Source organism: Oncorhynchus keta, chromosome 1, assembly GCF_023373465.1.
Source record: "Oncorhynchus keta strain PuntledgeMale-10-30-2019 chromosome 1, Oket_V2, whole genome shotgun sequence".
In the NCBI taxonomy this organism is placed as follows: Eukaryota; Metazoa; Chordata; class Actinopteri; order Salmoniformes; family Salmonidae; genus Oncorhynchus; species Oncorhynchus keta.
Window position 1 is genome coordinate 48,430,260 of NC_068421.1, and position 13,407 is coordinate 48,443,666.

The window sequence follows — 13,407 nt, forward strand, 5'->3', positions numbered from 1 at the left end:
TTAACACAGACAGCATGAGAGAGGAATTGTAAACAACACAAAGATGAGAGGGATAGAGACAGTTCTTGAGGTAGCTCTGATTGATAGTTGTAGTTGGTAATAAGCAGTCTTGAAAGTATGCCTTATTTACTTTGAAGAACTAGTCAAACGATTTTGTCAGACAGCTCTGCACAATACTTAGGCAGCTACTATGTAGCCAGCAGCATACCACCCTACATACCACTGCTGGTTTGCTTCTGAAGCTAAGCAGGGTTGGTCCTGGTCAGTCCCTGGATGGGAGACCAGATGCTGTTGGAAATGGTGTTGGAGGGCCAGTAGGAGGCACTCTTTCCTCTGGTCTAAAAAAATATACCAATGCCCTGTGTAGGGTGCTGTCTTTCGGATGGAACATTAAACAGGTGTCCTGACTCTCTGAAGTCATTAAAAGATCCCATGGCACTTATTGTAAGAGTAGGGGTGTTAAACGTGGTGTCCTGGCTAAATTCCCAATCTGGCCCTCAAACCATCACGGTCACCTAATAATCCCCAGTTTACAATTGGCTCATTCATTCCCCTGTAACTATTCCCCAGGTCATTGCTGTAAATGAGAATGTGTTCTCAGTCAACGTACATGGAAAAAGTGCATTTTACTTTCGGTTTTGTACACCAGCTGAAAATGCAATATTTTTGGTTATGGAAAACACATTTCAATGATTCTCTATACTTGGTTTGTCAAAAACGGGAACTATTAGAATTTTAGCAACCAGGAAATGGCAGAGCAATTTCAGCATAGTGCACCTTTAAGGAATTAAATAAAAAAACGAAGTAAATATTTGATTTCATAGTAATTTCCTATTGAGGTCTAGCCAAGGTGGACCTGATGGAGGCAATAGGATGTTTTCAATATTTTACCAATTGAATGTTCACTATTTTGGGCTTTGGTATTTCCATGAAAAAGCTAAAAAATAATGAGTCATTATTTTATAATGCATTTGATGTTGACATTGTATTTGTGAATAAAATACCCACAATTATTTTTTAATAACCGAGACGAACCGACTTTAAAAAGCACTAATTGCACCGCACTAGGCTCTGGTCAACAGTAGTCCACTATGTAGGGAATAGGGTGCCGTTTGGGATTCAACCAATGTCTGTGGTCACAACAAACTGTACTGGCTCCACCATCATATACACGGGATGATGAATCACTGTAAAGAGATAGCTAGAGTACAATACCTGTTCTACATGTGAGGCCAGGTGAGGGCTGATGTAGCGGACACAACACACAAAGGGCCAGTAGTCTTTCTGCTTGTAGTACACCTGCAACACAAAACTGGCGTTTACTACAGTACAATGGCATTGTCCTACTTATGGCCAATGAAAGTCCACAATGTGCTGTTATGACCACATTTCCACCAGTTTTTCCCTATCCATCATACATTTGGGTTACTAGGACAGGATAAAAACAGAACATCAGAAAACAGATTCAGAGAAAAAGCAGTAGAATTATGAAATGTTGATTCTCAGCAGGGAAGAAACGCTGAACTCCCACTTAGCAGAGGCTCTTACCCAGGGCAATAATATAAGTGCATTTAAATAAAGAGGCTGAAACAGCCAAATAACAAGGCCTTATTATTTCCTTTTTCGAAAGCACAAATGATAGTGTAAAAGAGTTAAGAGTAAGTAAAGGAGTAGTTGTTCATGAGGCCTGACCTGCTCGTGCTTGAGGCCGTGGCTGAGGATGTGGTTCATGTCCTTGTGCAGCCTCTGTAGACCCCCGTAGCGAGACCACACATTAGGGTTGTTGGTGGACACCAGGCCCTCCACCGTGGTCTTTAGACTGGAGAGCAGCTTCCAGTGTTCCCTCCTGGAAAGAAGGGAGGGAGAGAATGGAGGAAGAGTGAAGAGGTAGGTATAGGCTTGACTGAACTTGTGCCTCACCCAAACATTCTAGAGTAGACAGTTGAGAAGAAAAATTAAAACCGGCATTGACTGACAGAGGAAATCACACAGTAAGAATCTGCCATAACAAACAAACTACTGTGCAATGACCCCGAATGAACCATTGTGACTAAAAACGACTTGCTGTGCACTGCAAATACAGCACCCAATGAAATGCATTGTACTAGGCTAAGTAGATATAGGCTAAGTATTCTAAAGTATACTGAGACCATAGACATACAGCCTTATTCCAAAATGGATTAAATATATTTTTCAGAAATCTACACACAACACCCCATAATGACAAAGAGAAAACAGGTTTCTAAAAATGTTAGCACATTTATTAAATATAACAAAACATACATTTACATTACATTTACATTTAAGTCATTTAGCAGACGCTCTTATCCAGAGCGACTTACAAATTGGTGCATTCACCTTATTACATCCAGTGGAACAGCCACTTTACAATAGTGCATCTAAATCTTTTAAGGGGGGTGAGAAGGATTACTTTATCCTATCCTAGGTATTCCTTAAAGAGGTGGGGTTTCAGGTGTCTCCGGAAGGTGGTGATTGACTCCGCTGTCCTGGCGTCGTGAGGGAGTGTGTTCCACCATTGGGGAGCCAGAGCAGCGAACAGTTTTGACTGGGCTGAGCGGGAACTGTACTTCCTCAGTGGTAGGGAGGCGAGCAGGCCAGAGGTGGATGAACGCAGTGCCCTTGTTTGGGTGTAGGGCCTGATCAGAGCCTGGAGGTACTGAGGTGCCGTTCCCCTCACAGCTCCGTAGGCAAGCACCATGGTCTTGTAGCGGATGCGAGCTTCAACTGGAAGCCAGTGGAGAGAGCGGAGGAGCGGGGTGACGTGAGAGAACTTGGGAAGGTTGAACACCAGACGGGCTGCGGCGTTCTGGATGAGTTGTAGGGGTTTAATGGCACAGGCAGGGAGCCCAGCCAACAGCGAGTTGCAGTAATCCAGACGGGAGATGACAAGTGCCTGGATTAGGACCTGCGCCGCTTCCTGTGTGAGGCAGGGTCGTACTCTGCGGATGTTGTAGAGCATGAACCTACAGGAACGGGCCACCGCCTTGATGTTAGTTGAGAACGACAGGGTGTTGTCCAGGATCACGCCAAGGTTCTTAGCGCTCTGGGAGGAGGACACAATGGAGTTGTCAACCGTGATGGCGAGATCATGGAACGGGCAGTCCTTCCCCGGGAGGAAGAGCAGCTCCGTCTTGCCGAGGTTCAGCTTGAGGTGGTGATCCGTCATCCACACTGATATGTCTGCCAGACATGCAGAGATGCGATTCGCCACCTGGTCATCAGAAGGGGGAAAGGAGAAGATTAATTGTGTGTCGTCTGCATAGCAATGATAGGAGAGACCATGTGAGGTTATGACAGAGCCAAGTGACTTGGTGTATAGCGAGAATAGGAGAGGGCCTAGAACAGAGCCCTGGGGGACACCAGTGGTGAGAGCGCGTGGTGAGGAGACAGATTCTCGCCACGCCACCTGGTAGGAGCGACCTGTCAGGTAGGACGCAATCCAAGCGTGGGCCGCGCCGGAGATGCCCAACTCAGAGAGGGTGGAGAGGAGGATCTGATGGTTCACAGTATCGAAGGCAGCCGATAGGTCTAGAAGGATGAAAGCAGAGGAGAGAGAGTTAGCTTTAGCAGTGCGGAGCGCCTCCGTGATACAGAGAAGAGCAGTCTCAGTTGAATGACTAGTCTTGAAACCTGACTGATTTGGATCAAGAAGGTCATTCTGAGAGAGATAGCGGGAGAGCTGACCAAGGACGGCACGTTCAAGAGTTTTGGAGAGAAAAGAAAGAAGGGATACTGGTCTGTAGTTGTTGACATCGGAGGGATCGAGTGTAGGTTTTTTCAGAAGGGGTGCAACTCTCGCTCTCTTGAAGACGGAAGGGACGTAGCCAGCGTTCAGGGATGAGTTGATGAGCGAGGTGAGGTAAGGGAGAAGGTCTCCGGAAATGGTCTGGAGAAGAGGAGGGGATAGGGTCGAGCGGGCAGGTTGTTGGGCGGCCGGCCGTCACAAGACGCGAGATTTCATCTGGAGAGAGAGGGGAGAAAGAGGTCAGAGCACAGGGTAGGGCAGTGTGAGCAGAACCACCGGAGCGGGAGGGGAGGACCGAGCCGGCCTGGAAGATAGGGGACATAGAGAGTCAAAGGATGCAGAAAGGGAGGAGAGGAGGGTTGAGGAGGCAGAATCAGGAGATAGGTTGAAGAAGGTTTGAGCAGAGGGAAGAGATGATAGGATGGAAGAGGAGAGAGTAGCGGGGGAGAGAGAGCGAAGGTTGGGACGGCGCGATACCATCCGAGTAGGGGCAGTGTGGGAAGTGTTGGATGAGAGCGAGAGGGAAAAGGATACAAGGTAGTGGTCGGAGACTTGGAGGGGAGTTGCAATGAGGTTAGTGGAAGAACAGCATCTAGTAAAGATGAGGTCGAACGTATTGCCTGCCTTGTGAGTAGGGGGGGAAGGTGAGAGGGTGAGGTCAAAAGAGGAGAGGAGTGGAAAGAAGGAGGCAGAGAGGAATGAGTCAAAGGTAGACGTGGGGAGGTTAAAGTCGCCCAGAACTGTGAGAGGTGAGCCGTCCTCAGGAAAGGAGCTTATCAAGACATCAAGCTCATTGATGAACTCTCCGAGGGGACCTGGAGGGCGATAAATGATAAGGATGTTAAGCTTGAAAGGGCTGGTAACTGTGACAGCATGAAATTCAAAGGAGGCGATAGACAGATGGGTAAGAGGAGAAAGAGAGAATGACCACTTGGGAGAGATGAGGATCCCGGTGCCACCACCCCGCTGACCAGAAGCTCTCGGGGTGTGCGAGTACACGTGGGCGGACGAAGAGAGAGCAGTAGGAGTAGCAGTGTTATCTGTGGTGATCCATGTTTCCGTCAGTGCCAAGAAGTCAAGGGACTGGAGGGAGGCATAGGCTGAGATGAACTCTGCCTTGTTGGCCGCAGATCGGCAGTTCCAGAGGCTACCGGAGACCTGGAACTCCACGCTGGGACCACCAGATTAGGTGGCCGCGGCCACGCGGTGTGGAGCGTTTGTATGGTCTGTGCAGAGAGGAGAGAACAGGGATAGACAGACACATAGTTGACAGGCTACAGAAGAGGCTACGCTAATGCAAGGAGATTGGAATGACAAGTGGACTACACGTCTCGAATGTTCAGAAAGTTAAGCTTACGTAGCAAGAATCTTATTGACTAAAATGATTCAAAATGATACAGTACTGCTGAAGTAGGCTAGCTGGCAGTGGCTGCGTTGTTGACTTTGTAGGCTAGCTGGCAGTGGCTGCGTTGTTGACACTACACTAATCAAGTCGTTCCGTTGAGTGTAATAGTTTCTACAGTGCTGCTATTCGGGGGCTAGCTGGCTAGCTAGCAGTGTTGATTACGTTACGTTGCGTTAAAAGAACGACAATAACTGGCTAGCTAACCTAGAAAATCGCTCTAGACTACACAATTATCTTTGATACACAGACGGCTATGTAGCTAGCTATGTAGCTAGCTACGATCAAACAAATCAAACCGTTGTGCTGTAATGAAATGAAATGAAAATGTGATACTACCTGTGGAGCGAAGCGGAATGCGACCGGGTTGTTGAGTGCGGAAGTTCTATTCAGTAGACGTTGGCTAGCTGTTGGCTAGCTAGCAGTGTCTCCTACGTTAAGGACGACAAATAGCTGGCTAGCTAACCTCGGTAAATTAAGATAATCACTCTAAGACTACACGCTCTAAACTACACAATTATCTTGGATACGAAGACAGCAAAGACAACTATGTAGCTAGCTAACACTACACTAATCAAGTCGTTCAGTTGAGTGTAATAGTTTCTACAGTGCTGCTATTCGGTAGACGGTGGACGTTTGCTAGCTGGCTAGCTGCTGGGCAGATAGCAGTGTAGACTACGTTAGGACGACGAAATACGAAGTTGCAATAGAAGTGCTGACTGTTTCACTTTGTTGTCCTCTTTCTTTTCCTTTTTCTTCTGTCCTTCTTTTGTCCTTATTTTGTCTTCCTTTCTTCTGTTAACTAGATATTTTTTGTTGTTATTCTTTGTAAGCTAGCTAGCTTCTTCCAAGAGAGTCCCTAGCAACTGCTTAGCAACAAGTAAACAATTCTGCTAGCAATTCAGCTAGCTAAGATAACTGTACAATTTTATGAAAAATAGTTAATTTTTCAAAAGCCTGTCTTTTTTGGTTTGTTCCTTGTTTTGTCTTCTAAATACATAAATACCTTATTTAGATAAGTATTCAGACCCTTCGCTATGAGACTAGAAATTGAGATCAGGCGAATCCTGTTTCCATTGATCATCCTTGAGATGTTTCTACAACTTGATTGGAGTAACACCTGCGGTAAATTCAATTGATTGAACGTGATTTGGGAAGGGACACACCTGTCTATATAAGGTCCCATAGTAGACAGTGCATGTCAGAGCAAAAACCAAGCCATGAGGTCAAAGGAATTGTCCGTAGAGCTCCGAGACAGGATTGTGTCGAGGCACAGATCTGGGGAAGGGTACCAAAACATTTCTGCAGAATTGAAGATCCCCAAGAACACAGTGGCATCCATCATTCTTAAATGGAAGAGGTTTGGAACCACCAAGATTCTTCCTAGAGCTGGCCGACCCAGGCAAAATTGAGTGATCATTGTAGAAGGGTCTTGGTCAGGGAGGTGACTAAGAACCTGATGGTCACTCTGACAGAGCTCGAGTTCCTCTGTGGAGATGGGAGAACCTTCCAGAAGGACAACCATCTCTGCAGCACTCAACCAATCAGGCCTTTGTGGTAGAGTGGCCAGACTGAAGCCACTCCTCAGTAAAAGGCACATGACAGGCCACTTGGAGTTTGCCAAAAGGCACCTAAAGAGTCTCAGACCATGAGAATCAAGACTCTCTGGCCTAATGAAACCAAGATTTTACTCTTTAGCCTGAATGCCAAGCATCACATCTGGAGGAAACCTGGCACTATCGCTACAGTGAAGCACGGTGGTGGCAGCATCATGCTGTGGGGGATCTTTTACAGTGGCGGGGACTGATGATGGAGGCAAAGATGAACAGAGAAAAGTACAGAGTTCCTTGATGATAACCTGCTCAGGACCTCAGACCGGGGCGAAGGTTCACCTTCCAACAGGATGACGCAGGAGTGTCTCGGAATGGCCCAGCCAGAGCCCGGACTTGAACCCGATCTAATATCTCTGGAGAGACCTGAAAATAACTGTGCAGTGACGCTCCCCATCCAACCTGACAGAGCTTGAGAGGATCTGCAGAGAACAATGGGAGAAACTCTCCAAATACAGGTGTGCCAAGCTTGTAGCGTCATACCCAAGGAAACTCGAGGCTGTAATCACTGCCAAAGGTGCTTCAAAGTACTGAGTAAAGGGTCTGAATACCTATTTCAGAAAAACCTGCTTTTGCTTTGTCACTTTGGGGTATTGTGTGTAGATTGATGAACAAAAACAATGTAATACATTTTAGAAATAGGCTGTAACGTAACAAAATATGATAAGGGGTCTGAATACTTTTCGAATGCACTGTAGGTAAGACACTAGGCCTAGCCAATATAGCCTTGGCAAAGGTGATGTGGATTACAACCTCCAATGGACATAGGTTAATGGCAAACTCTTCAAAACAACAGTATTGAGTACAAAGAGTTAACATATTGTTGTTCTGGGTGAGTGAATAGAAGTGTGTTTCACTTTCTGCTTGCATTGAGATAGCAGCAAAATCAAAAGTGAATCTATGCCTTAAAGTAGCCTATTTGATGTTGAGGGGGGAAAAAATGGCTGAGCACGAAATCCCTTTGAACAACAGACAAAGTGCAAGCTCATACCCAGGACTTACTCATTTTTCCTTAAATCAGCAGCTAGCTGGAACTCAATGCTGACACAAACTGACACACACTCTCCCACACACACTTGGGAAAATAGTCTTGAGTAATGAGTAACAATGAAGAACAATACCAGAAGGGAGATTTTAGGAAGATCTAGTTTTCTAGTAAGAGGTATCTTATTAAAAACTTCACATTACTCATTGCAGCAAAGTATGACAGAAATTAGGTTTAAAAAATCCAGGGCTCGTTCATGTTACAGGGTTGGAGGTGAAGGGGTCAAGGATGAACCTACTGAAATGTGTGCCACTGTTTCATGACTACTGAAGGGGTCTGTCAGTGATTATAGATTGGTTAAATCACATTATCTGGAATAAAATGTTTTTTGGTCTCCATTCATGAGTTACAGGTTAGGTACTGATTGGTGTAGCGCAGATTAAGATCCTGTTCTACCAACTTTAAACTTGCCCAAAAATATATTAGTCGGCCAATCTTCTTCTAAAATGTCTGCGTCCAATTGCAGGTGGTACGTTTGAATTTAGAAGATGCTCCGTTATTAAAATGAATCCATTTTTACTCCATAAAGTAATCCAACAATGTGTACAGCGCCAATTTATCTATTTGAAATATTATTTCATTGATTGAAACCGGTGGGTACACCCCAAAGTGCCCATCATCCAGGTCATGTCGACACTCACCTACAGTACTGTATCTCGATCACTGAGGGGGTTAGATGAATCTAGCCCAGGCTACACGGGACTATGTATGGCCCGTCACATCATCAGGCCTAAACATGAAAGGAGGAGCGCCCTTCTTTAAATCGAACAGTAATCTGCACAGATCGGTCATGGTGTCAACAAGACAGAATAGTGCATCATCCAGAAACGCACTAGATATTCTATAAATGTTTGCATTTTCAAACTAGTTTTCACTGGAAAGGAGAGATCTTTTAAAATCAAAAGCAATCGCGTTTGTATGGGAAACCGCAGAATCCTACTGATTCCTATAATTGTTTAATTATACTTTTGTTTTGAGCCGCGTTCACGTCGGACAGAGCGGGGCACCTGGCTCACTCCTGGTGAATTCTATAAATACCCCTCTTGTACAGCACCTGTAATAGGGAATTTGCCATAACAACATTTCACTTCCTTCCAGTTTGCAAGATAACTACATATCAAGTTAACGTTAGTTTAGCGTCAACTAGCTAATAATGCTAACTCAAGTTAGCGAGCTAACGTTAGCTAATTTAGTCAACACACTAGTTAGCAAATACATATTGTCATGGACAGTATTATATATGGCATGTAACTAAGGACAACATTTGAAGTTCATTGGCCAATTTCAGACTTGTTTTCATTCGTGAACAACCTTAATGTAGCTAGTTAGTTACCCAACGAGCTAGCCGGCTAAACTAGCTAGCAAACAACAGCTAGCTTGGTTAGCCGATTCCCCACCTAGTCCCTCACCTGCGTTCCTCGGCTTCGGCCTCCGCCGTAATCTCCATTTCCTCGAACCGGGGGGAAACCGAATATGGTATCAGCTTCCCCCAAGTCCACTTCCAGTACACACAAGTCACCGGCCGCTTACAGCCAGTGGCTCAACATTATCTCGTCGCATTCACTTTGGCTAGTAGGAGTGGTGACTGGTAAAAGCGCCAATAAAAGCGCTGTCAGTGTCAAAAATTGCATGAGGCCTAAACAGAAACACAAAACCGCATGACCTGGCCATCATCAGTAGTGGACGGGGTTGATGTTTCAAAGACTCCTTACTCCTTGACACAGGTTGTTTTTGAAGTGATAGATTGAGATTTTATTTTCCTAGGCTATTTATTGTAAAATAGCCTTATGCTGCATTTATAACTGAGTTATTCAAATGAAGATGCCTGCACATTTGCTACCTTATTCAATTATCCTCCATTTCTCTGTTAAATAAAGTCAGTGACATTCAATATCAAGTTTCACATTACTATTTGTAACTGGTGGGTAATGCATGAATTACTTTTCTACAAAATTCCAGTACAGCCGAGAACCCCACTTTTTATGCCAAACCTGCTAATAGCTTTACAATGATGCCACCTGCTGTTGGTGAAGGAATCTCTCTCTTCTCCTCTCGTCTCTTCTCTTCTCTCCTCCTTCCTTCCTTCCTTACTTCCTCTCTCACTCTCTCTCACACACACAAACAAACAAACCACAGACAAAAGATGTTCAAAAGCCACGTGCATAAGAAGAGGATTTGACAGCCTTACCTACAGGGGACATGCATCTCTCGTCGCTGGTCATGTTGGCAAACAGAAGACAGAGAGGAAAAAATAGTATGTAGTATTTTCAATTGCTGACAATTGCTACTTTGGTGAAAAGAAGAAGAAAGGGCTATTAGTCCTATGTACCATATTCCTCCAAGTAAATCAAATACATTTTTATTTGTCACATGCAATGGGTGTAGACTTAACCTTGAAATGCTTGTTTTTGAGCCCTTCCCAACGATGCAGCTAAAAAATTATAATTATAAGAAAAAGAAAAATAGTAATACAAGAGGAATAAAATACACAAGAATGGAGCTACAGTGGGGAGAACAACTATTTGATACACTGCCGATTTTGCAGGTTTTCCTACTTACAAAGCATGTAGAGGTCTGTACTTTTTATCATAGGTGCACTTCAACTGTGAGAGACGGAATCTAAAACAAAAATCCAGAAAATCACATTGTATGATTTGTAAGTAATTAATTAGCATTTTATTGCATGACATAAGTATTTGATCACTTACCAACCAGTAAGAATTCCGGCTCTCACAGACCTGTTAGTTTTTCCTTTAGAAGCCCTCCTGTTGTCCACTCATTACCTGGGGCTCCATGCAAGATCTCACCTCGTGGGGCATCAATGATCATGAGGAAGGTGAGGGATCAGCCCAGAACTACACGGCAGGACCTGATCAATGACCTGAAGAGAGCTGGGACCACAGTCTCAAAGAAAACCATTAGTAACACACTACGCCATCATGGATTACAATCCTGCAGCGCACGTAAGGTCCCCCTGCTCAAGCCAGCGCATGTACAGGCCCGTCTGAAGTTTGCCAATGACCATCTGGATGATGCAGAGGAGGAATGGGAGAAGGTAATGTGGTCTGATGGGACAAAAATAGAGCTTTTTGGTCTAAACTCCACTCGCCGTGTTTGGAGGAAAAAGAAGGATGAGTACAACCCCAACAACACCATCCCAACCGTGAAGTATGGAGGTGGAAACATCATTCTTTGGGGATGCTTTTCTGCAAAGGGGACAGGACGACTGCACCGTATTGAGGGGAGGATGGATGGGGCCATGTATCGCGAGATCATGGCCAACAACCTCCTTCCCTCAGTAAGAGCATTGAAGATGGGTCGTGGCTGGGTCTTCCAGCATGACAATGACCCGAAATACACAGCCAGGGCAACTAAGGAGTGGCTCCGTAAGAAGCATCTCAAGGTCCTGGAGTGGTCTAGTCAGTCTCCAGACCTGAACCCAATAGAAAATCTTTGGAGGGAGCTGAAGGTCCGTATTGCCCAGCGACAGCCCTGAAACCTGAAGGATCTGGAGAAGGTCTGTATGGAGGAGTGGGCCAAAATCCCTGCTGCAGTGTGTGCAAACCTGGTCATGTGATTTTCTGGATTTTTGTTTTAGATTCCGTCTCTCACAGTTGAAGTGTACCTATGATAACAATTACAGACCTCTACATGCTTTGTAAGTGGGAAAACCTGCAAAGACGGCAGTGTATCAAATACTTGTTCTCCGCACTGTATATACAGGGAGTTCCAGTACTAGATCATGGTGCAGGAGTATGAGGTATTTGAAGTATCTACAGTATGTACGTGAAGGCAAGGTAAAGTGACTAAGCATCAGGATAGATAATAATAAGAGTAAAATAAAGAACAGAGGTACAGCAGCAGTGTATGATGAGTGTAAAAGTGTGTTGTCGGTATGCGTGTGTGTGTATGTGAATCTGTGTAGTGTGTGTGTGATTGTGTATACAGGGCCTTCAGAAAGTATTCATATCCCTTGACTTTTTACACATTTTGTTATGTTACAAAGTGGGAATAAAATTGATTTAATTGTCCTTTTTTGCAAACGATCCACACACAATACTCTGTAATTTCAAAGTGGAAGACAAATTCTACAATTAAAATGTTTTATGAAAAATTAAACACTAATATATCTTGATTAGATAAGTGTTCAACCCCCTGAGTCAATACATGTTAGAATCACCTTTGGCAATGATTAGACTGTAAGTGTTTTTGGGTAAGTCTCTAAGAGCTTTGCATACCTGGATTGTACAATATTTGCCCAATATTCTTTTTAAAATTCTTCAAGCTCTGTCAAGTTGGTTGTTGATTTTCAAGCCGATTTATGGCAAAACTGTAACTTGGCCACTCAGGAACATTCAATGTTTTCTTGGTAATTAACTCCTTGTGTTTCGGGTTATTGTCCTGCTGAAGGTGAAAGTGTCTGTTGGAAAGTAGACTCAACCAGTTTTTCCTCTAGAATTTTGCCTGTGCTTAACTGTATTATGTTTATTTTTATCCTAAAAAACTCCATAGACCTTGCCGATGACAAGCAAACATATCATGATGCAGTCACCACCATGCTTGAAAATATGAAGAGTGGTACTCAGTGTTATGTTGGATTTGTCCCAAACATAATGCTTTGTATTCAGGACAAAAAGTTAATTTCTTTGCAAAATATTTAGCAGTATCACTTTTGTGCCTTACTGGAAACAGGATGCATGTTTTGGAATATTTTTTTATTCTGTACAAGGCTTCCTTCTTTTCACTCTGTTATTTGTTAATATTGTGGAGTAACTACAATGTTGTTGATCCATCCTCAGTTTTCTCCTATCACAGCCATTGAACTGTTTTAGGAAGTGAATTAAGAAGGATGTTATTTATAACTGTTGCGTAAATTTCAGCCAAAATGTCTGTGTGCGCCATTTCTGGAAACGTCTGTGCACATACACAAATATTGAGATGTATTATTGTGGGGGCGTAGATCAGAAAACCAGTCAATATCTGGTGTAACCACCATTTGCCTCATGCAGCGCGACACATCTCCTTCGCAGAGTTGATCAGGCTGTTGATTGTGGCCTGTGTAATGTTGTTCCACTCCTCTTTAATGATTGTGCGAAGTTGCTGGATATTGGCAGGAACTGGAACACACTGTCGTACACGTCAATCCAAAGCATGCCAAACATGCTCAATGGGTCAATGTCTGGTAAGTATGCAGGCCATGGAAGAACTGGGACATTTTCAGCTTCCAGGATTTGTGTACAGATCCTTGCGACATGGGACTGTGCATTATCATGCTGAAACATGAGGTGATGGTGGCGGATGAATAGCACGATAATGGGCCTCAGGATCTCATCACGGTATCTCTTTTCAATCAAATTGCCATCGATACAATGCAATGGTGTTGGTAGTCCATAGCTTATGCCTGCCCATACCACAACCTCACTGCCACCATGCGGCACACTGTTCACAACGTTGACATTAGCAAACCACTTGCCCACACGACTCCATACACATGGTCTGTGGTTGTGAGGCCAGTTGGACGTACTGGAAAATTCTCTAAAACGATGTTGGAGGCAGCTTATGGTAGAGAAATTAAAATTAAATT

At 44.2% G+C, this 13,407-nt stretch overlaps 1 protein-coding gene across 3 annotated transcripts in view; it reads right to left on the reverse strand.

The window, feature by feature from the left end:
* LOC118386777 (run domain Beclin-1-interacting and cysteine-rich domain-containing protein-like) overlaps window positions 1-9,689 on the reverse strand; it is a 33,469-nt gene extending 23,780 nt beyond the window's left edge. Inside the window, exons 1-4 of one of the 3 annotated variants that reach the window (XM_035774627.2) lie at window positions 9,233-9,689; window positions 8,465-8,553; window positions 1,693-1,846; window positions 1,216-1,299 (exon numbers count right to left, since the gene is read on the reverse strand). In XM_035774627.2, the coding sequence (XP_035630520.1) occupies window positions 1,216-1,299; window positions 1,693-1,731 (123 nt within the window). In that variant the 5' untranslated portion in view covers window positions 1,732-1,846; window positions 8,465-8,553; window positions 9,233-9,689. The remainder of the gene's footprint in view (window positions 1-1,215; window positions 1,300-1,692; window positions 1,847-8,464; window positions 8,554-9,232) is intronic. The other 2 variants (XM_035774614.2, XM_035774622.2) reach the window with 2 other exon arrangements.
* Between the last annotated feature and the right edge of the window lie 3,718 nt (window positions 9,690-13,407).